Source organism: Chiloscyllium plagiosum, unplaced genomic scaffold (genome assembly GCF_037043375.1).
Source record: "Chiloscyllium plagiosum isolate Xiang-an unplaced genomic scaffold, Cpla_swu_hap1 HiC_scaffold_34, whole genome shotgun sequence".
Classification (NCBI taxonomy): Eukaryota; Metazoa; Chordata; class Chondrichthyes; order Orectolobiformes; family Hemiscylliidae; genus Chiloscyllium; species Chiloscyllium plagiosum.
The window spans coordinates 15642289-15663858 of NW_028270172.1; the positions used below are offsets into that span (position 1 = coordinate 15642289).

At 39.5% G+C, this 21570-nt stretch overlaps 2 protein-coding genes across 3 annotated transcripts in view; one reads left to right on the forward strand and one right to left on the reverse strand.

Annotated features, from left to right (window-relative positions):
* fars2 (phenylalanyl-tRNA synthetase 2, mitochondrial) overlaps positions 1 to 16575 on the reverse strand; it is a 444725-nt gene extending 428150 nt beyond the window's left edge. The window contains exons 1-3 of one of the 2 annotated variants that reach the window (XM_087978504.1): positions 16535 to 16557; positions 13413 to 13456; positions 11081 to 11116 (exon numbers count right to left, since the gene is read on the reverse strand). Coding sequence is in view for 1 of the 2 variants with exons in the window: in XM_043719492.2 (XP_043575427.1) it covers positions 11086 to 11116; positions 16535 to 16560 (57 nt within the window). In the remaining variant the exon portion in view is untranslated. Of the gene's footprint in view, positions 1 to 11080; positions 11117 to 13412; positions 13457 to 16534 lie in introns of both variants that reach the window. The other variant, XM_043719492.2, reaches the window with a different exon arrangement.
* A 218-nt stretch (positions 16576 to 16793) lies between these two features.
* Positions 16794 to 21570, forward strand: part of lyrm4b (LYR motif containing 4) — a 150550-nt gene continuing 145773 nt past the window's right edge. The window contains exon 1 of the mRNA XM_043719501.2: positions 16794 to 16934. Coding sequence (XP_043575436.1) covers positions 16849 to 16934 — 86 coding nt within the window. The 5' untranslated portion in view covers positions 16794 to 16848. The remainder of the gene's footprint in view (positions 16935 to 21570) is intronic.

The following is a 21570-nucleotide window of genomic DNA, read 5'->3' on the forward strand; positions in this document are numbered from 1 at the left end:
TCTGAATTCAGCAGCAACGCCCACAACTCCTTTCCCAGCACAAAGGGCAGCAGTCACAACTGAGCTTAGCAACTCCCCATACTGCTCTGCTGAATTGCCACAGAGCTCCCAAAGCAGATTGTGACCCCATAGTTGGTGGAACCATGTAGGGAAGCAGCCAAAATTGGTTTGGACCAGAGCTGCTATCACAATCAGCATGGTCAAAAATCAGCTGCTTCTCTGTACTGCCTGAGCAACCAGCAGCACTGGCAACCATGATAGTGAGAGAAAACTGAGGAAATGCCAGCCAGCCCAGCCGTGATCAGTATTTCATCAGACAAAGGAAGATTAGCTAGCCAAGAGCAACAGTCCCACCAACCAGTGATCCAAACAGACCCCAGAAATGATGGCAGCCAACAAGAAGGAATGCTGCAGACCATAAAAAGCAGTCACCAGGCAGCCATGAGTCTGTGACAACCCCAGCTGGTGGCCTGGAGCCTGTTGAGTAAAAGCCACAGTACAGACTCAATGCAGCAGGCCCCCTAGTTCCACTGATACAGGTACACTGTAAGTAGAATGTTAACTTTTTCTTTTGTATTTCAGAATTTTTTTCAAGTTATTTCTTTTACCAATGATGAATTTAGACATTTAAAATATTTTACTTCAACAATGTACAAGTATAATATTTTAATTTCTTTCTGCTAAGTAATGGCTTGCGGATCCTAACTCTGTTTTTAACATTGAATCATTTGGGAATTGATTCATTATGTGTCTTTTCACATAAAATCAGTATCATCAGGAATGCATTCCTGACTTTAAGTGAGGAAGTAAAGGATGTAATAACTGAGCATTTGGAAAGTGGTGACAGAATCAACCCTATTCTGGATTAGTGGTGCTGGAAGATCACTCTGCCAAGGACATGGAGGTCCTGGGCCTCCTTCACTGCCACTCCCTCACCACCAGATGCCTGGAGGAAGAATGCCTCATCTTCCGCCTCGGAACACTTCAACCCCAGGGCATCAATGTGGACTTCAACAGTTTCCTCATTTCCCCTTTTCCCACCTCACCCTAGTTTCAAACTTCCAGCTCAGCACTGTCCCCATGACTTGTCCTACCTGCCTATCTTCTTTTCCACCTATCCACTCCACCCTCCCCCCGCCCCCGACCCCTTCCCCACTCACCTATTGTACTCTATGCTACTTTCTCCCCACCCCCACCTCTAGCTTATCTCTCCACGCTTCAGGCTCTCTGCCTTTATTCCTGATGAAGGGCTTTTGCCCGAAACGTCGATTTTACTGCTCCTCGGATGCTGCCTGAACTGCTGTGCTCTTCCAGCACCACTCATCCAGAATCTGGTTTCCAGCATCTGCAGTCACTGTTTTTACCCAGAATCAACCCTAGTCAGCATGGATTCACTAAAGGGAAATCATGCTTGACAAATCTTCTGGAATTTTTTGAGGATGTGACCAATAGAGTAGACAAGGGTGAATTAGTAGATGTTGTGCATCTGGACATTCAAAAGGCTTTTAGCAAGGTTAGATTAGAAACAAAAATTAAAGCTTTTGTATCAGAGGTAATGTACTGACATGGAGAGAGAACTGGTTGGCAGACAGGAAGTAGAGAGTTGGGATAAACTTTTCAGAGTAGCTGGCAGTGACAAGTGGGGTACCTCAGGGTTCAGTGCTGGGACCATGGCTATTCACAATATACAATAACGATATGGACAAATGAAATGAATGCAAAATCTCCAAAATTGTAATTGATACTAAGCTGGGTAGCAATGTGTGCTGTGAGGATGCTAAGAGGCTGCAGGGTGACTTCACCAGTCAGACTAAGTGGACAAACACTTGGAAAATGCAATTTAATGTGGATAAATGTGAGGCAAAAACAGGAAGACACATTATTATCTGAATGGTGGCAGTTTAGCAAAAGGTGAGGTGCAATGAGACTTGGCTGTCAAGGTGAAACAGTCACTGATGGTTGGCATGCAGGTGCAGAAGGCAGTGAGGAAAGCTAATGTCATGCTGGCCTTCATGGCAAGAGGATTTGAGTATTGGAGTAAGGATGTCTTGCTGCAGTTATACAGGGCCTTGGGTGAGTTCACACCTTGGATATTTTGTGCAGTTTTGGTCTCCTAGTCTGAGGAAGGGCATTCTTGCTATTCAGGGAATCCAGCAAAGGTTCACCACATAGATTCCCAAGATTGCAGAACTGACATATGAGGAAAGACTGGATTAACTGGGCTTGTATTTATTAGAATTTAGAAGAATTGGGGGGGGGGGGGGGGCCAGTTCATTAAATATATTCAAGAGGAAGCTGGATGTGGCCTTTGTGACTAAAGGGATCAAAGGATACGGGGAGAGGGCAGGACTGGGATACTGAGATTGCAGGATCAGCCATGATTGTATTTTATGGTAGTGCAGGTCGAGGGCCTACTCCTGCACCTATTTTCTATGCTTCTCTGAGGACACCCAGACCAGGCATATTCGTGAAATTATTAGAGAACTGCAAGTTCCTATATGTGTCAAAACATGGCCTATCAGCTATCTCAAAAATTTTTAACACAAAGCATGGAGAAAATTTCACCATTAATAGTTAAACTCAGAACACTTAGTCTAGTTCAACTATATTAATTATTCATACCAGATGGGGTAATTAGGTGAAGGTGTCAAGGGCTACTCAGTCTACTGGAAATGCCAAGAAAGATCTGCATGCAAACCCAGTAACTAGATGGGCATTCCAATATACCAATGCAGCACCACACCAAATATTTCCTGTAGGTTATACTATTCATCCAATAATAACTAAAATTAACACATAAAAGTTTATGGAAGTGTCAAGTTTGCAGTCAGCTGGATTTTAGATAGCTGAATTTGAGACTGTACTTGTATCTCTTATTGTATCCACATTCCTATTTGCTCCTTTGTGTCCTTATTAGTGAAAAGTGTGATGTACTATTTTCAAACACTTCTTTATTGATTTATCTCCCCATTGTTAAACCATGTGAATGAGAACCTTGTGGTACTTTTTAAAAGAAAACATTTTGCCATTAAGTAAATGTCCTTCTAGTTATTCTTTCTTTCATATAGCAGTGGTTCACTTGTTGTTAAGATTACTTTAATATTCATGTGCCTGTATTTGATTATATTGATCATCACAATGTACTATGTTCTTAACTTTTGTGCTTTTTCAAGTTCTTATATTCTGCATTTATGCCGAGTACAATGCTCCTGACATTGGTGAGGTGAGATTAGAGAGTGATACAGAGTATACATCTACCCAAACGAAAAATCATCCATGAAGCAGTACTTTGTTTTTCATTCAATAGCCAATTTCTTCCGTATGCTGCTACATTCACTTTAATACCCCGTACTTCAATTTTAGGAAAGTCTCCTACATTGCAAATTATGAAATGATTTTTGAAAATTCCAATCTACATAACAACCATTGCATTTCCAATATAAATAAGCTCCATAATTTTCTTAAAGTATTCAATTAAATTTGTCAAAAATTAGTATCCTTAAATCTTTCCTTCGTTCTTTTACAAATGCATCATTTCCTCAAATAAATATGTTTTACCTGCCCAAATATCCTTTATAGTTCCTCTCCATGTTCTCAGAATGTTATTCTATACATTTTGTCCTTTCTGTTCTTTACTGCTTCACTTTCTATACTTCAGTTGATTTTATACTATTACTTGTCTTATTTGTTTTACTTGTCTTACTTGTTTTATTACTTGTCTCCAGTTCCAATTTAAGTTTTTATTCATAGATATAGGCTTAGTTTTATTTTACTTTACATGATATGGAAATAATTTGAATGTTTTTTAATCGTTCATGAGATGTCGATGTTGTTGGCAAAATCAACATTTGTTCACCATCCCAAATGCCCTTGAACTGACTAACTTGTTAGGCCATTTCAGAGGGTAGGTCAGTCAACCACATTGCTTTAGATCTGGAATCAGATGTAGGCCAGACCAGGTAAAGTTGGTAGATTTCTTTACTTAAAGATTATTTGTGATTTCTTTTGGTATTTTTTTCTTATTTTTTAGTAACCAATTAAAGTTTAATAGTCACCATTAATAAAACTGGCTTTTAATACCAGATTTTTTATTTCAAATCCCATGGTGGGATTGAATGCATGATCCCTGGGCATTTGAGTGCTTCTCTGGATTACTAGCCCAGTGACAGCATCACAACACTGCTATTACTCCAAATTGTTAAGTCTGTCTCCAAAGCATCTCCTGTTTGAAAGATCCCCGGTTTTTGTTCACTGTTGTAATAATGCGGCTAGTTTTCTTTGTAACTCTGTGGAATCTGTACCTCTTGCTCAGTTCAATAATTTTATTGTTAAATATTCCCTTCTCTTTTCAATTTTGATAAATAATTTAATTATTTTATGATTTTCCGGATGTTCTCCTATCCTTACCACTGTAAGTACTCCATTCTGCTCCTTACACATAGCACTGCCCTTTTCCTTCCAGGCCAAAACTACCGTGATTGACAAAACTGTCTTGACCAAAATTATATAATAGTGCATCACCTGCCCTCTGACTTCTTTGGCTTTCACAAAGCTTTTATTGCAATCAGTTTGATAGTGGATGACTTTGGAATCATCCACAGATGCAGCTTAGTAGAAAAGGAGGTCAGACTTGAGAATCTCAACAATTGAGATTTATATCGAGCCTTTAATGCAGAAAAAACACCTGAAGATTCTCTGGAGGCATAGTCAAAAAACAACTTTGTTCAAAATCTGCATTCAGGTCATCACATTGACATTTTTAAATAAAATGTTCTTCCTCTATAAAATTGGGAAAAAATTTTGAATAAAATGTATCGCCCCGTATGTTAACTACTAAATACATCTCTCTTTAGTAAATGATGGGACACATTAATGGAATTCTATTCCATGCATTCTTCTGTCGGAAAAGAATAATGGTTTTATAATTTTAAACCTCCTTTGAGGATGAAAAGTTCTGCCCCTATATTATCTAATCAGATGATCAAAGATTAAGTTAAATAAAATGGAGTGTTACAATAGAAAATATGCCAGATGTGCCATCAATCAGTTTAATGACCTACAATATTATTTTCTGCAACAGGAAGAAACAAATTCTATTAAGAATTGATTATTTTAAATTCTTGAATTATGCTTGGGCTCCGAACCCTGCATAATGCAACAATGTCCTTTTAACTAAGGTCCATCATACAGTGCTATTGAAGATCTAAACTTTGTTCTGTTTTCAAAAATATTGCATAAACTATGAGTTTAGAAAAGTATTAAACTAATGCCATTCCAATCTGAAAATTTTTGGGGAGAACGGCTTTTAGAATTTGGCAGTGATGCTGTCTCTCGGTCATCTTCTTTCATTTATATTACCAAGGTAAATTATTTCCTTCTGGCTTATTTTTCACCTCAGAAATTACCAGCACGATCTCCTTTCTCACAGCTGTGTGGACATAGAACAAAGGAATGATACAGCACAGTACAAAAGGGGGATATTCAGCCCATGTTGCTAGTGTTGTTTGTTCGGTAGAGCTTTCTGAGTAGTTCCACTATCCTTTTTCAATTACCTAAAATCTGTTTACTCTAGTTACTAACCTTTTTTTTGCCAATGGAAGCAAACTGTCTTTACTATGTGTTCTTCCAACACATTGCCCTTCTTTTAAATATATCAGGAGTCCCTATGGAACCATGCCTTCCTTAGGGAAGGTAATCTATTTCCAGATTTCATTAACAAAAGTCTTTTGTGTGGAAATATTAGCATAAATCTCCCTTTTCAATTTCCATGAATCAGCACCACTTCAAAATGAAATTAAATTTACTTGAGTTTCCTAGCAGACGGAGGCAGAGATTGCATCAAACGTTGAAATATTTTATTAGATATTGTCCAATGCCAGCAATCAATTTCAGTGCTCACAGTCTTTGCTTTGAGGATGTCCCTCTTTATGAAACAAAATAAATTACCGTAAAATAATTTCCCTTGTTAACAACAATTACTATTCTGGTTTTTCTTCCACGACTGTCAAATAGATCTCTGTAAGAAGTATTCTACCAATCAAGATGCAGTTAGTTTTGTAACAACATTTCAATGGAAGAATGATCTAGGTGAGTTAAATGGTCTCCCTAATTTGTCCTTATCATTGTAATATATGATGCGGTCACGGGAAGAGACTGGGAAAATAATAATAATATACATGGAATAAAAAAAACAAGTGACCTAATCAGTCAATGTGATTAGATTACTGTTTGTAACTGACATTTTAACCCCAGAACTAAATTACAGCCTTGAAAATATTGCATTATATATCTATTCCATTCACTAATTTGTACTTTGAAGTTCATGAGGTCATCTGATTGTATATTGTGTCAATCCTCCACTTACATTTGCTGTTGCATCTGCTGTTAACGACTAGGACACACAGTAATTGATGCATAACTACTTTCATGTTGAAAGACTAATGACTGCAATATAATCTCTACATTTATCAAGTCTATCCAGAAGATTAGCCCATCAAAGCAACTTCAATTAGAAAAACTAGCTTGAAAATTTCCTTATTCGATAGTAGTTTAGGAAAAGTCTGCAACATTCTGCATTGCAATGAAAAGTTGAAAAACGTAATCAAAGTAATAAGTAACATGGTTGTGTTCTTAATGATTTCTTTCACAATGTGTATAGTATGAAATACTGATGCCACCCACCCCCCCACAACCGCATAACCTGGTGGCTAAATATATCATCCACTGTCATTTCTATACAGATTGGAAAAGCTAATTTAAATTATTGGTCTGGGTATATGTAGCTGATCTTTAGCTGTGGCAGTTAGAGTTTCTATATGTGGTGCTGGCACTAAAACACAAGTTACAATTTTCCTTCTTGATCTGAATAAGTTAACCCTTGCAGGAAATTACAGGTATCCGTGGTAAGCATGCAAATATAAGATTTGGCCCCTACAATAATGCAAGAATCTAACAATCTGCATGGCGACACTTGCACATGAAGAATGAACACATAGGAAAAGTACTGGCTGACTGTTGATATATAGTACTGTTGCATTTATACACACGTTAGCACTGTCAAATGTGGACATCTTAAAATGGAAAAAAATGAAAAATAATAAAATTACTGATAATTAACTTTATCTGTTAACTTTAGCAAAAGCTTTTTAAAAAATTACATTGTATATGAGTTCAAAACATGGATTGGAATAATGAGGCTGAACATAGTGAAATCATGATTATGGTGCACAATTTCAAATCTAGCATAAGCATCAGAAAGGTATGTGAATTAAGAATTGGTTAGTTCAGTTAGCTGGATAGCTGGCTGGCGCACCAATCTCTACACTACTAAAGCCAGACGGCATACTCATGGACACCTCCTCCTACTGCCCCTCGACCATGACCTCACCTCCCATCAACAGACTATCATTTCCAAGAGCATCCACACCCTCATCACCTCAGGAGATCTCCCACCCACAGTCTCAAACCTCATTGTCAGGGAACCCCGCACTGCCTGGTTTTACCCCTTACCCAAAATACACAAACCAATTGCCCCGGTTGACCCATTGTCTCTGCCTGCTCCTGCCCCACTGAACTTATCTCCGCATTCTTTGACATCATCCTGTTCCCCTTGGTCCAGGATCTGCCCACACACATTCAAACACTACTCATGCCCTCCACCTCCTCCATGACCTTCGGTTCCCTGGCCCCCATTGCCTCATTTTCACATTGACATCCAGTCCCTGTACACTTCCATCCACCATGACGAAAGCCTCCAAGCCCTCACCAGCATGGGCCCCAGCTCTCCCTGCCTCTTAGTCGGGTATGTGGAACAGTCCATGTTCTGCAGTTACACCAGCACCACTCTCCAACTTCTCCTCCACTACATCGATGACTGTATTGGCGCCACCTTGTGCTCCCAAGACAAACTTGAACAGGTCATCAACTTAACGAACACCTTCCACCCTGACCTCAAGTTCACCTAGACCATCTCGGACACCTCTCTCCCCTTTCTGGACCTCTCCAATTCAATTTTCGGTGACTGACTCAACACGGACATCTACTTCAAACGCACTGACTCACACAGCTCCCTGGACAATACCTATTTTTTACTCCCAATTCCTCCGCCTCCACTGCATCTGCTCCCAGGAGGACCAATTTCACTCCAGAATATCCCAGGTGGCTTTCTACTTCAAGGACTGCAATTTCCCCTCCCACATGGTGAACAATGCCTCCAGTGCACCTCCTGCATTTCCCGCACCCCTGCCCTTGAACTCCACCCCTTCAACTGCAACAAGGACAGAGCCCCCACTGGTCCTCACCTTCCACCCCACCAATCTCTGGATATAATGCATCATCCTCCACCATTTCCGCCACCTACAGTCAGACCCCACCACTAGAGACATATTTCCCTTCCCAACCCTTTCAGCATTCCGCAGAGACCATTCCCTCCATGACTCCCACTAGGTTCATGTCAACCACCAACCCACCCTCCATTCCCAGCACTTTCCCATGCCACTGCAAGAGATGCAAAGCCTGCACCCACACCTTCTGCTTCATCTCCATCCAAGGCTCCAAAGGATCCTTCCACATCTGGCAAAGATTTTCCTGCACATACAAACACCTCATCTACTGTGTCCGTTGCTCTTGATGTGATCTCCATTACAATGGGGAGACAGGACACCAACTTGCGGAATGTTTCAGAGAACAAATCCAAGACATATGCACTAAACAACCTCACCATCCTATGGCCGACCACTTCAGTTCCCCCTCCCACTCCACCAAGGACATGGAGGTCCTGGACTTTCCCCACCACCAAAGCCTAGCCACCTGACGACTGGAGGAAGAACATCTCATATTACACCTTGGTACCCTCCAACCACATGGAATCAGTGTTGATTTAACTAGTTTCCTCATCTCCCCTTCCCTGACCTTATCCCCTCCAACTCAGTACCACCCTCTTGAACTGTCCTACCTGTCCATCGTCCTTCCCACCTATCCGCTCCACCCCCACCCCCCACTTTCATCTACCTATCGCATTCCCAGCTACCTTCTCCCTCCCATTTATCTCTCAGCCCGCTTGCCCCCCCCCCCCCCCAACATTCCTGATGAAGAGCTTATGTTCAAAACGTTGACTCTCCTGTTCTTCAGATGCTGCCTGACTGGCTGTGCTTTTCCAGTGCCACACTTATTGACTCTAACCTTCAGCATCTGTAATCCTTACATTCTCCTGGCTGGTTTATGATGCAGATTGATGCCATCTAAGGTTACCATGAAGGTCCTACCTTCTCAACCTCTCCACTCACCTGACTGTAGTGACCCTCAGTTAAACCACCATCTCCAGTGATACAGCAGTCCTACGGTCTGGTGGGATTATGGTGACTTTACTTTTAAAATGGAGAACATAAAGTAAATTTTACAATAAAGAACAAGGTGGAAAAATGAAAGAAAAAGCAAAAGAAAAAGGCTTTTTCGTATAAAATGTAACCCTGGTTGGACATGCTAAAAAGAATCGCAAAGTTATGCTGATCATAGATGTGTGATGTTTGGCATAAACAAAGCCCACAAGAACAGTTCAAGTTGCTAGAAATTAAATTAAGGTATTGAGGGTTCCATAACTTCAAGATTCAGTTCAGCATCTGAGAATAAGAGCTAAGATGGAAGTAGTACATTAGTAACCACGAGGCTAATTTTTAAGTATTCTTGCAGTGCTAAAATTGTAATACCTTGGTTATCCAACAGAGGCTCAACATATACTCAAGCAGGTCTAAAAATGTGACAATTCATTCTTCTCTGCCAAATAAAGGGTAATCTTGTATGTGTACATAGCTTCTCATATCCGCAGAATGTTCTAAAATGTTGCACAAACCATGCATGATTTTTCAAGTAAAATCACAACAGCTTTATAGGTAAATATAGCAAATAAATTGTAAACAGCAGAGTCACAGCAATGAACGATTGACCATATAACCTGTTTCCGATAGCGTTGGTTGAAGGATAAATATTCCTTAACAACCAGAAGAGGCCAAGTTTTAATATGTCAAATGAGAAATGGTATCTCTGACAGTGCAGGACTCCCTCAGCCATCAACCTAGTATCAATGCTTACATTCTTCAGTGAGGCTTGATCCCATGACATTCTGAATGAGCAAGAGCACTACCATTGAGCTAAGTGGACTCTTAATGTGCCACTTCATAAATTTAGCAACAATTTACATTTATATGGCACTGTTAATATAGCGTAATAATTTCAAGCAACTTTAATTCAGTGACATTTAACTTACCATCTATTTAATCATAAAGCTTAATATGTTTTAGCCCAAAATAAGGGTCATTTGATGGTGGAAGGGTTTCATAGTCCAGACTGACACTGTTCTCATCCTATGTTCATACACATTGCAGTTAGAGACACTGATTTTTGCTTATCCCAAGACCACTGAAACCAACTGCAAGATTCCATTCAACTCCTTGTTGAAAAAACCTAACTCAAAAACACAAACATATTCACAATTTTTGCTCAGCATAACATCACAGTTGCCCACTGAGGCACTAGGGGGAGCCAGCAATCAAGATTTAAAAATCCACAACTTAATTTCTACAAAAATGTGACTTATAGCATACTATAGAGTCATCAGAGATGTACAGCATGGAAACAGACCCTTCGGTCCAACCCGTCCATGCTGACCAGATTTCCCAACCCAATCTAGTCCCATCTACCAGCACCTGGAAAAGTACCTTTTTTCATTGTAAATTTCAATAACTTGATATATCTTAGAGACGACTGGAAATGTTTACATGTCCAGATATAACAGTTATAGAACTTCCTTGGTCTGCAACATTGTTCAGTTGTTCAGTTCTGTACTGTGGTAGTCCTTGATGTTTGGCTCAATATTCCATAAATAGGTCTTGTGAATGGATGAGTAACATCTAGTATCAAGAGTACACTTCTAATGTAACTCATAATTGCTACAAAATGCTGGAGTATTGTTTTCTTCTCTACTTAACTTCAAAAGGGACCTTCATCTTCAAAAAGCACCATGGATATTTATCCACTTGACAAGTTATCAAACATATTCCTTATCATTATACATTATAAAACATACCTTACTTGTGGCTGTTTTGACTGCAGAAATCCTTTTCTAAGAATTAAATGAAACATATACATTATTATTAGCTTGTTTCCTTACTGTTCCTACACACTCTTCAACATACACAAAAGAAAACATCACATAAAAGAAAACCAATTTTCGTACCTACAAAACAACCATAAAAATTTAATCTATCAAGGACCCGTGCTCTTCTTAACATATTAATGACTTTGACTTTGTTCAAACTTTGAGCAATTTCAAAATGTGCAGTTGACACAAAACTTGGAAGTATTGTGAAGTGAGGTGGAAACTGTTAAACTTCAAAAGGACATATTCAGATCCATAAGTAGATGATGAAACTTAAAACCGTGAAGTATGAGGTGTTTTACTGGTGAAGTGATTTGAAGAATGGGAAAAACAATATAAATTATGGGCTCAATTCTAAAGACAGTGAGGGAGCAAAGGGAGTTGGGGTGTATTTTGCACAAATCATTGAAGATTTTAGGGCAAGTAAAAAGAGTAGATAAGAAAGCACTTGGGATAATGTACTTGATAATATGAACATAGAGTACAAAAAAACAGAAGTTATAATAAAATGTGGTTCAGCATCAACTGGAAGAATGTGAAGACACTAAAGTGGGTTCAGAAAAGATGTGCAAGAATGGCTCCAGGAATGAGAAACATCAGTTATGAAGTTGATTGAAGAAGCTGAGATGTTCTAAGAGAGGAATATTAGAGATTTTCAAAATCATGATGTGTCTGGATGGGGTAGCTGGGGAGATAGTGTTTTTATTGATCGTAGGATTCAGCCCCCCTCGTAAAAGCAAAAAAAGCAACACAACATGCAAACTGTCTTTGTGCAACAGCTTTTAGGATCTGAAGTGCGCTGTTCAAGAGTATAGTTGAGGTAACTTCAACTTTGGCTTTCAAAAGAAACAGATAAATACCTGACAAGGAAAGAATTGAAGGCCTAGAGTGGAAAAAGCTGGGTAAAAGGCCGAGAAATAATACTCAATGCATTGCTGTTCTGCAGTGCCAACACCAACACATTTGGCTAAATGGTCTTCTATATTATAAATATTCTATGATTCATGATATGAGTAATCAAAAGAACCCAAAGCAGAACATGGAGATGTAAAAACTTACAATTTTAATTTGTTGCCAGACACACACGACATCACATTATACATAAATTATTTTTTCAAATGGTACACAGCACCGATTGATTTAAGGTTGAAAAAACAAAATCATGGCTGCCGCGATCATTCCTTTAAATAAGCAATATGTGCAGTCTTAAATAGCCACAGGAGGCATATTATGGGATTTTTAAAAAAAATAATAGAATCCCTACAGTGTGGAAGCAGGGCATTCAGCCCATCAAATCCACACTGAAGAGCATCCCACCTGGATCCACCAACCTACCTTATCCTATCCTTGTAACCCTACATTTTCCATTCCTAACCCAACACATCCCTGGACATGATGGGCAATTTACCATGGCCAAACCACCTAACCTGCACATCTGAGAGGAAATCAGAGCATCAGGAGGAAGCCCATACAGACACAGGGAGAATATGCAAACTCCAAACAGACAGTCGCCCTAGGCTGTAATCGAACCCATGTGCCTGACACCGTGAGCCACCGTGCCGCTCATAAATCAATAAATACTGAGGTATGCAATTATAGGATGAAGGTAAAAACTGAAATATAAATAAATTTGCAAAAAACATATTGCAAAAGTCTATGTTTTAAGAGGAATGGTGGAATTACTCCACAACCATAATATGAAGCTTTCAGGGCCAAAGAAGTTGTTCAAAAATATTTCTGAATTAGTACATAATCAAAAACCCACTGGTTATTTCATTTAACAAGGTATGACTTTTTTTAAGACTTATTTTGCAGTGAGAAAAATATCAATAAATGGGAAAGTTTTCATACCAACTCAGTGATTTCTAACTTATTTCCATCTATAATGACTTCATCAGCGCACCATGTGGAGGAGTCACAGGGAGTCACAGACATTTATACCTCTGGATTTCTTGATTTAACAGCAAGAGAATTGGCTGCCAACTTCAAAGAGTACAGATGGTAAACACAGATATCCTTGTCATCTTTATAACATAAACATCAGGACTGTTGGAACTTCAATTGCAGTCTACTGCAAATCATGTGGCCACTATTATCAAGCCTGACTTGGTCAAAACTAATCGACTTGATTCAATACTGAAAGCAATTACTATGCTTCCAATGTAGTGTGAAATGAGAAGCTGAACTCCCTCTGTCTTGTTACTACTAAATGCATAAATGAAAATGTAACAATAATTTTTTGAAATTTTCAAATAGTTACCTCACAGTTTTGCTATACAGCAATTTCTACATCCTCAGGGTAACCTGTATTTGAAATAATTATTAATTACTGAAATGTGCATTACCTTGAACACAGCAAAGGCCAGCAACAAATTATCTTCAATAGACATCATATCCTTCAGTTTTCAGCTTAGTTTTAACTTTCATGCCAATATCTTACAATATCTATCATTATACTATACATCAGGCTACATTCTATGCTTTGCTCTTAAATTTTCAACAAGAGATGCAGGATAAACTAACCGTTAAAATTTTTAAGGGGGAGGCAGGAATAAAGAGACCTGGAGGTGTATGTACACTAAGTATGAATTAAATGGTACAGTTTTAAAGTTGGAGAGGAAGGCAAGACAAGAACAGAGCTGCCTGCAGGTGTATGTGCATACATTTTAAAAATGCCGGACAAGTTCAACAGGTTATTAACGATTATGGAATTTTTGCTCTCTTTTTTAAAAGAGGAATAGTATACTAAACGAAGTAAGTTATTCTAATCCTGTATAACATACTGGTTAAGAATCAGCTGTAATATTCTGGTCAATTCTGGACTTCACACTTTCGGAAGAATATCAGGGCTTTCGAGAGAGTACAAACATGATTTACTAGAATTTATCCCAGGGTAGAGACTTCAGTTATGCAGAGATGTTTGAGAAGATAGATTATTCTCTATGGATCAGAGAAGAAAAAAGTTAATTTGACAAAGTGTTCAAAATTCAGAATGGTTTGAAAAAAGAATTAATAAAAGACACGAATGTAAGATGATTAGCAGAAGAACCAGAGGCCACAAGAAACATTTTTGTCACTCATTTTACACATGCAATAGATAATAATTTCCTTAACAAATGATTAAAACTCTGCTTTCATCAGAATACTGGTGTTGTCTTATTTTGCACAGTCTGCAATCAGTATATGTAGCATGTGACCTGATTGTATAAACATTGTATACTTCATCATAACTTGGATCACTTGTAGTATGAAATGCTACTGAAAGCATAATCCTCAGTTATAACTGAATAGTATAACACTAACCCTGAATTATATGTTTGTGAATGTAATAATTGTACATAATAACCAGTTGTAATAAGTATCTATTAGATCCTTCAATACCTTCAATAGATATGATTTGGAGGTGCCTGCCTTGGACTGGGGTGTACAAAGTTAAAAATCATACAATATCAGGTTATAGTCCAAGAGGTTTATTGGGAAGCACTAGCTTTCGGAATCCTGCTCCTTCGTCAGGTGGATGAAGAGCAGCGCTCCAAAAGCTAGTGCTTCCCAATAAACCTGTTGGACTATAATAACCTCGTGGTAAAAACAATGACTGCAGATGCTGGAAACCAGATTCTGGATCAGTGGTGCTGGAAGAGCACAGCAATTCAGGCAGCATCCGAGGACAGGCAAAATCGACGTTTCGGGCAAAAGCCCTTCTATAATAACCTCGTGTAGTGTGATTTTTAACCTTCAATAGATACAGTCCCTCAAAATTAGTAGTCTCAGGACTGAGGTCATGTGGGATTGTGGACTTGGATTTCTGCTAATTTGGACAGTGGATGTTCAGGCTAATTCAGATTGGCTTACTTGGAACTGAGAATAAACCAGGGAGCTGCAAATTAACAAATATTATCCATGCAACATATAGCTGATTTGTCCTGATAAGTTCATTTCAATTGAATAACATTTTTTTAAAAATGCACTGCGCATTCAGAAATGTCCAGTTTTTTGGACAATTCTGGTTTGTAGACAGCTGGTTTTGAGAATGTCTGTCTGTACCAATTTAAATCTGACTGTCTTTGTCAATGAGTAAGTCAAAGTTGGGAGAAAGTCCCAGATTTACAACTTTGAGTGTAAAAAGCATAAGAATAATTTATCATTAATTATGTTTAGATCTACAGAATAAGCATTTCATGTTGAGAAACAACAGAAGGGTTTGAATGAATTTCATTTGTTTGAATGAAGGGTTTGAGTGATCTGTACAAAATGTTCAGAGACTAAGTGCATTGCTAATTTGTATTACTCAAGAACAAATTTTCTCTCAACTCATTTGGTGAGCAGTCTTTTATTATCAATACTACCACACCACAATTACTACTCCATCAAAAAAAATCACACTGTTACCAAAGGTTCTATTGAGTAGATGTGAACAATGCTGTATGAGATTTAAAAAAGCAGCATTTATTTTTATAAATCAAACAGCTATAAGGCAAGTGGAACCTCATAAGAAAGCTCTAAGGGAAACTGTCCTCCCAGTACAAGGGGCAATATTTTGAACAAGTTCTCTTTGATTTATCTAGATATGTATGATGCTTAAGAATAAAGTAACACATAGAACATACAAAGAAGTATCTCTTTCAGTCCAACCAATGTGTTAGTTCTTATATTCCATATGTCTCCTCCCACACTTCAAACAACACTTGACTCAATATGATCCATTTGGTTTGAACACCCACAGTCCAATGCACTTGACCAGAAATCCCCCAATATTCAAAATCTGACGTAGCCTTAGTCTTGAGATTTCTGATTTTAAGAAAATGAGTTTGTATTGTGATGAAAGCAGAGTCACCATCCTTTGTTAAGGAAGGAAATACAAGCTGCTTCATCTCAATATATCTTTCTACTGTCTTTTCTCTGTTCGTCGCACAACCCCTCCTCCCCCCATAAACCTGTAAATTCAAACTCTGGGGAATGCGTTTCTACCGCCCTTTTAGATAAGGTTCTGCAGACCCTAATGTGAAAACATTGCTCATTTCCCGTCCAATTTATTTTAGTTTCAGATTTTCAGCATCAACGGCGTTTCTGTGTTGTCTTTTCTTTTGTGCAAGCTGATTCACGATCAGAAATAGGAGATTTGGGGATCACTCAAAAGTTGCATGCATAAAGTGCAAAACCTGATAGTGATTATTAACCGTGCCCAACGGCAAGGAACTTTGCAATGTGTTGTATCCTTCGAGACACCACACATGGCTCCTCAACACATGTCCCTTCTGTTTTAATCTCAAGATTGTAAACAGGATTCCCTTTTGTAATGATACAGTTTTCTTTTTTAAAAACACGGGCATTTTCTATATCCCTATGCTCTTAACATCCACAACTTGTCACGAACAAACTCACCTTCTTTGCAAAGACACTGACAGCATCCCTTCCTTCACCTCTTCTCCCCTCCCACCACCTCAACAACACACATTTTCAATAGTAGGACGCTGTCTTGCCAGTCGAAAGAGAGAACAGTTTTTCTTTGAAAAGTCAGCGGGTCCTACTTATTAGGCTTCTGCAAGGTAAAAGCAGAACTGACTTATTCTGGGTTTTTTTATTAAATCCTTAACGGTCGAGTGTTCCATGGAACAGCCGTTGCCAGCACAACGTTCCATTTCAGGCACGCGCGCCCGGCCACCCGGGTCCTGCGCGATAAAGACCGGGGAACGAAGATGGCGGTGCCCACAAGTAGTCAGGTGTTGTCTTTATACAGGCGGATGCTGAAAGAAAGCAAGAAGTTTACCACTTACAATTATAGGTAAAAAAAAAAGGTTTATTTTTTGCGTGGGAATGTTGTTATTCGATAAGTATCGATAAGCTCCATGTCCTATTTCTCTATCGCTCTTAAGCCGCAATTTAATTTCGAGAACTGACATTTTATTTATATAGCTGTTCTTATTGTGACAAAAAAAACTGCCAAAAACTCAATCAAAGCAAAACCAAAGAAAAGCTGTAACTCAGGAAAAATATCTCACGCAAAAGCGAGATCAGAAGCGGCGAACAAAATTTAAATTAGTCTGAGAGATCGCTTTAAAGAAAGATCTGAAAAAGGGGTCGTAGGTGATCCACGAAATGTCAGAATCGGCCAGAGAAGTGTTTCGAGTTTTTGGGGCTGGATAAGATTCAGAAACGAGAAGGAATGAGACCATGAAAGGATTTTAAACCAAGATTGCGAAATTGAATTTGAAGGTGTCAAGAAGGTCATATTTATATAGCGCCTTTCTCGACCGTTGAAAAAAATCAAAGTGCTTCACAACCAATTAATTGTAGTTACTTATGGGAATGTTGATCACCAGGAATAAAGCTTGATTAGGATTTTCTGCTGAATAGGATACAGACGCTAAAGTTTAGCTGTATTATTGAAGTCAATGCTTTGCAGTACAAACAGACCCTTCAACCTCTCGCACATCACTGATCATCACGGAAGTATCTACTCTCGTTTTGTTTCCCAGCACTTGGCCAATAGCCTTGTATGTTACAATCTGCCAAGTGTCTATTCAAATACTACTTAAATATTGTTATGGTTTCCACCTTCACCTCTCATTCAGGCAGAGCTCCAGATACCTTCTGCTAATAGGTTAAAATATACTCCCTTGAATCCCTTTCAAACGTCTTGCCTCTTAACTTAAATGTAAGCTGCCTGGTTATTGAACCCTCTACTAAACGAAATGTTTCTTCCTGTCTAACTTATCAATGCCCCATAATTTTATGTTCATCAGTTAAGTTCTTCTTAGACTTCTGTGCTGTAAGGAAAACATGGGTTTCCTCTGGGTGCTCTGATTTCCTCCCACATTTCGAAGATGTGCAGGTCAGGTGAATTGGTCATGCTAAATTGCCCATAGTGTTAGGTGCATTAGTCAGGGGTAAATATAAGACAGTGGAATGGGCCTGGGTGGATTCTCTTCAGAGGGTCAGTGTGGGCCTGTTTCCCTACTGTAGGGAATCCAATCAAAACGCCAGCCTCTCCAGTCTCTCTTCATTGCTGAAACACTCCAGTCCTGCCATCACTTTGACGAATCTGCCGATCACCCTCTCTGAAGCATTCACATCCTTCCAATAGTAGTGTGACCAGAACTGCACACAACACTCCAGCTTTGGCTTAACTAACATATTTTACAGCTCCATTATAACTTTCCTGCAGTTATCGTCAGTGCCTTGATTAATAGAGACAAGTATTCAATATGCTTTCCTAACCACATTATCCACCTGTACTGTTGTCTTCAAAGATTTGTGGATATGAACAAAGTCTGTCTGATCCTCTGTACTCCTTGGTACGTTGTGTACTCCCTTGGCTTGGCAATGCTCCCAAAGTGCATTGCCTCACTCTTCTGGATTAAATTCCATATGCTACTGTCCTTCCATCTGACCAGCTATCTGTGTCATCCTGTAGTGTAAGGCTTTCCTCCTCATTATTTACCACAACACCAATTTTCATGTCATCTGTGGACTTAGTGATCAAGTCTCCTATATTAGTTAATGAACACTATAAACAATAGCATTGAACCCTGCAGTACAGGATTGCATGGGCTTTTACCTTGATGAGTATTTCATATGACACTTTGCCAAAAAACTTACTGAAGTATATTTAAAATGCACTACGCTCATCAACACACCTAGTCACCTCCTCAAATAACTCAAATCAGACTTATCAGACATGGTCTTCCCTTGACAAAGCCATGGTGACTATCCTTAACTAATCTTTGTTGCTCCAAATTGAGATTGTTTCTGTCCTTCAGTCTGCTAGTTTTGGAAGGTACTAGGAAGGAATTTCCTGCACTGTGTCTTGTTCTTGCTGATTAAAGCCCATTAGTTTATTTGCAGCCATGTAATATCAAAATGTCTATTAAAAAGACAAATCAGTTAACTGCAGTATGTCTTTAACTCAGGATCACAGCCTCAAAATGAGGTGTCACATATCTAAGTCACAGATTTTTTTTACTCAAATGGCTATGAAGTTTTGGAATGTTCTATCTTATAAGGCTTTGCATACTCAGTGACTACGTTCAAAATAAATACTGAAAGGTTTTTGGAGATTAAGGGATTTGAGAGATATAGGAATAATGCAGAACGATGGAGTTGAAGTAGAGGATTAGCCACAATCTTATTAAATGTCGGAGCAGTGAAGAGTGGCCTGTCTTTATGTTCTTAGTGGAGAAAAATGTCCTGAGAAACTTCAGAGGAATGCTATCAATCAAAACTTGAATGCCAAATTACCTGAGGAGAAACATAGAAAAGACAATAAAAAGCTCACTCAAACTGTTACGTTTAAGAAATATCTTAATGAAAGAGAGTGAGGAGGTCAAAGGCAGAAAGATTTAAGAAGGGCATTCCAAAGTTGAAAGCCAGGCTAGCTGAAGGCATGGCCATTAATGCTGGTGTAATGAAAATTGAGATACCTGAACATTGTCAGAGTGCAGAGACTTCAGTTTTAGCGCTGGAGAAGATTACTGAGATAAGACATGCCTCGGAGGAATTTGAATACATACTAAGAATTTTAAATATTGAGGTAATATTGGATAAGAAGTCAAGAGTTTTATCAAGTTCAGTGAAATGTAAGTGTGTCAGAGCTTTGGATGAGCTCTAGGTAGATACGATGGTATATTGTTGCCTGCCTTGGGGCCTCTTCGCACTGCTTCCTCTCCTTGTCTTTTGATCATCAAAACTGGTATAGTACGTGCAAACTAGGCACAGGAGGAGGCTATTTGGTCTCTTGAGGCTTTTCTGTTATTTTGTAATACCATAGCTGATTGTAACATCAACTCCTGTTTCCTGCCTATCCTAATACTTTTGACTCCCTTGTTAGTTAAGAATTTTATCTACTTCTGCCTTAAAATATGTCTAAGTTTCTCTGAACTGTTTCTACTGCATGAAAAAGAACGAGGGGACTGTAGATGCTGGAAATCAGAAACAAAATCAGAAATTTGCTGGAAAAGCTCAGCTGGTCTGGCAGATTCTGTGGAGAGAAAGCAGAGTTAACATTTCCGGTTCAGTGATCCTTCTTCACAACCGTGCTTTTTCAGTTCTGCAGATAGTGTCATTTGAATTCAATACAAATCTGGAATTAAGAGTCTAATGATGACCATGAATCCATTGTCAGAAAAACCTGTCTCGTACACCAACATCATTTAGGAAAGGAAACGGCCATCCTTAACCTGGTCTGCCTACATGTGACTCTGGACCCACAGCTGTATGGCTGATGCTTAACTGCCCTTTAGGCAATTAAGGATGGGCAATAAATGTCTGCCTAGACATCAGGAGGCTGACAGAACACAGCAGGTCAGGCATAATCAGGAGTTGGAGAAGTCCAGTGTTTCGGGTGTAACCCTTCTTCAGGACTAGGGGTGGGTATAAGGGGAGCTGCAGATCAAGTGGGGGGGAGGTGGTGGTGGTGGTGGTGGTGGTGGTGGTGGTGAGGTGGGGTTAGATGAACACAGGCAGAGGATATGACTTGGTTGGTTGAGGGGAGGAATGAATCCAGTTAGTAGCTAGAAGGAAGAATCAATGAAAGGAATGGAAGGGAGTGGAAGGGTGCTGGGGAAAGAGTTGAGTGATGGGAAGGAAAGTTATTTTAAATTGGAGAACTCAATGTTGAGTCCTCCGGGCTGTCAGCTACCCAGGCGGAAGATGAGATGTTGTTCCTCCAATTGGCGGTCTGATTCATTGTGGCAATGGAGAAGGCCAAGGATGGTCGTCAAAAAGAGCTTGGGAAGAGGAATTAAAATGGGAGGTCAGGTCGACACCTGCAGGCCCAACTGAGATGCTCAGTGAAACGTGCCCTTAGTTTACGTTTGGTCTCCCCGATGTAGAGAAGACCACATCAGGAGCACTGGATGCAGTAAACTAGGTTGGAGAAGTTACTGCATCCGGTACTGCTGACGTGGTCTTCTCTACATCGGGGAGACCAAGCGTAAACTAAGGGCACGTTTCATCGAGCATCTCAGCCAGGTCCACAGGGGGAGTCACCAACCATTTAAATTTCCCTTCCCACTCCCTTTCTAACATGACTATCCTTGGCTGCCTCATTGCCACAACGAACCAGACTGCAAATTTGAGGAACAACACCTCATCTTCCACCTGGGCAGCCTATAGCCCGGAAGACTCAACATTGAGTTCTCCAATTTCAAATAACCTCCCTTCCCATCACCTGACACCCTTCCCAGCCCCTCCACCTCCCTTCCATTCCTCTAATCGACACTTCCTTCGAGCTACCAACTGGATTCATTCCTCTGATCGATCAACCAGGTCATACCCTCTACCTGTATTCACATATCCCCACCACACCACCCTGCCCTCTCAGTCCCTTTCTCTGCAGCACCCTTTACACCCACCCGCAGTCCTGAAGAAGGGTTACACCCAAAATATTGATTCCTCCACCTCCTGATGCTGTCTGACTT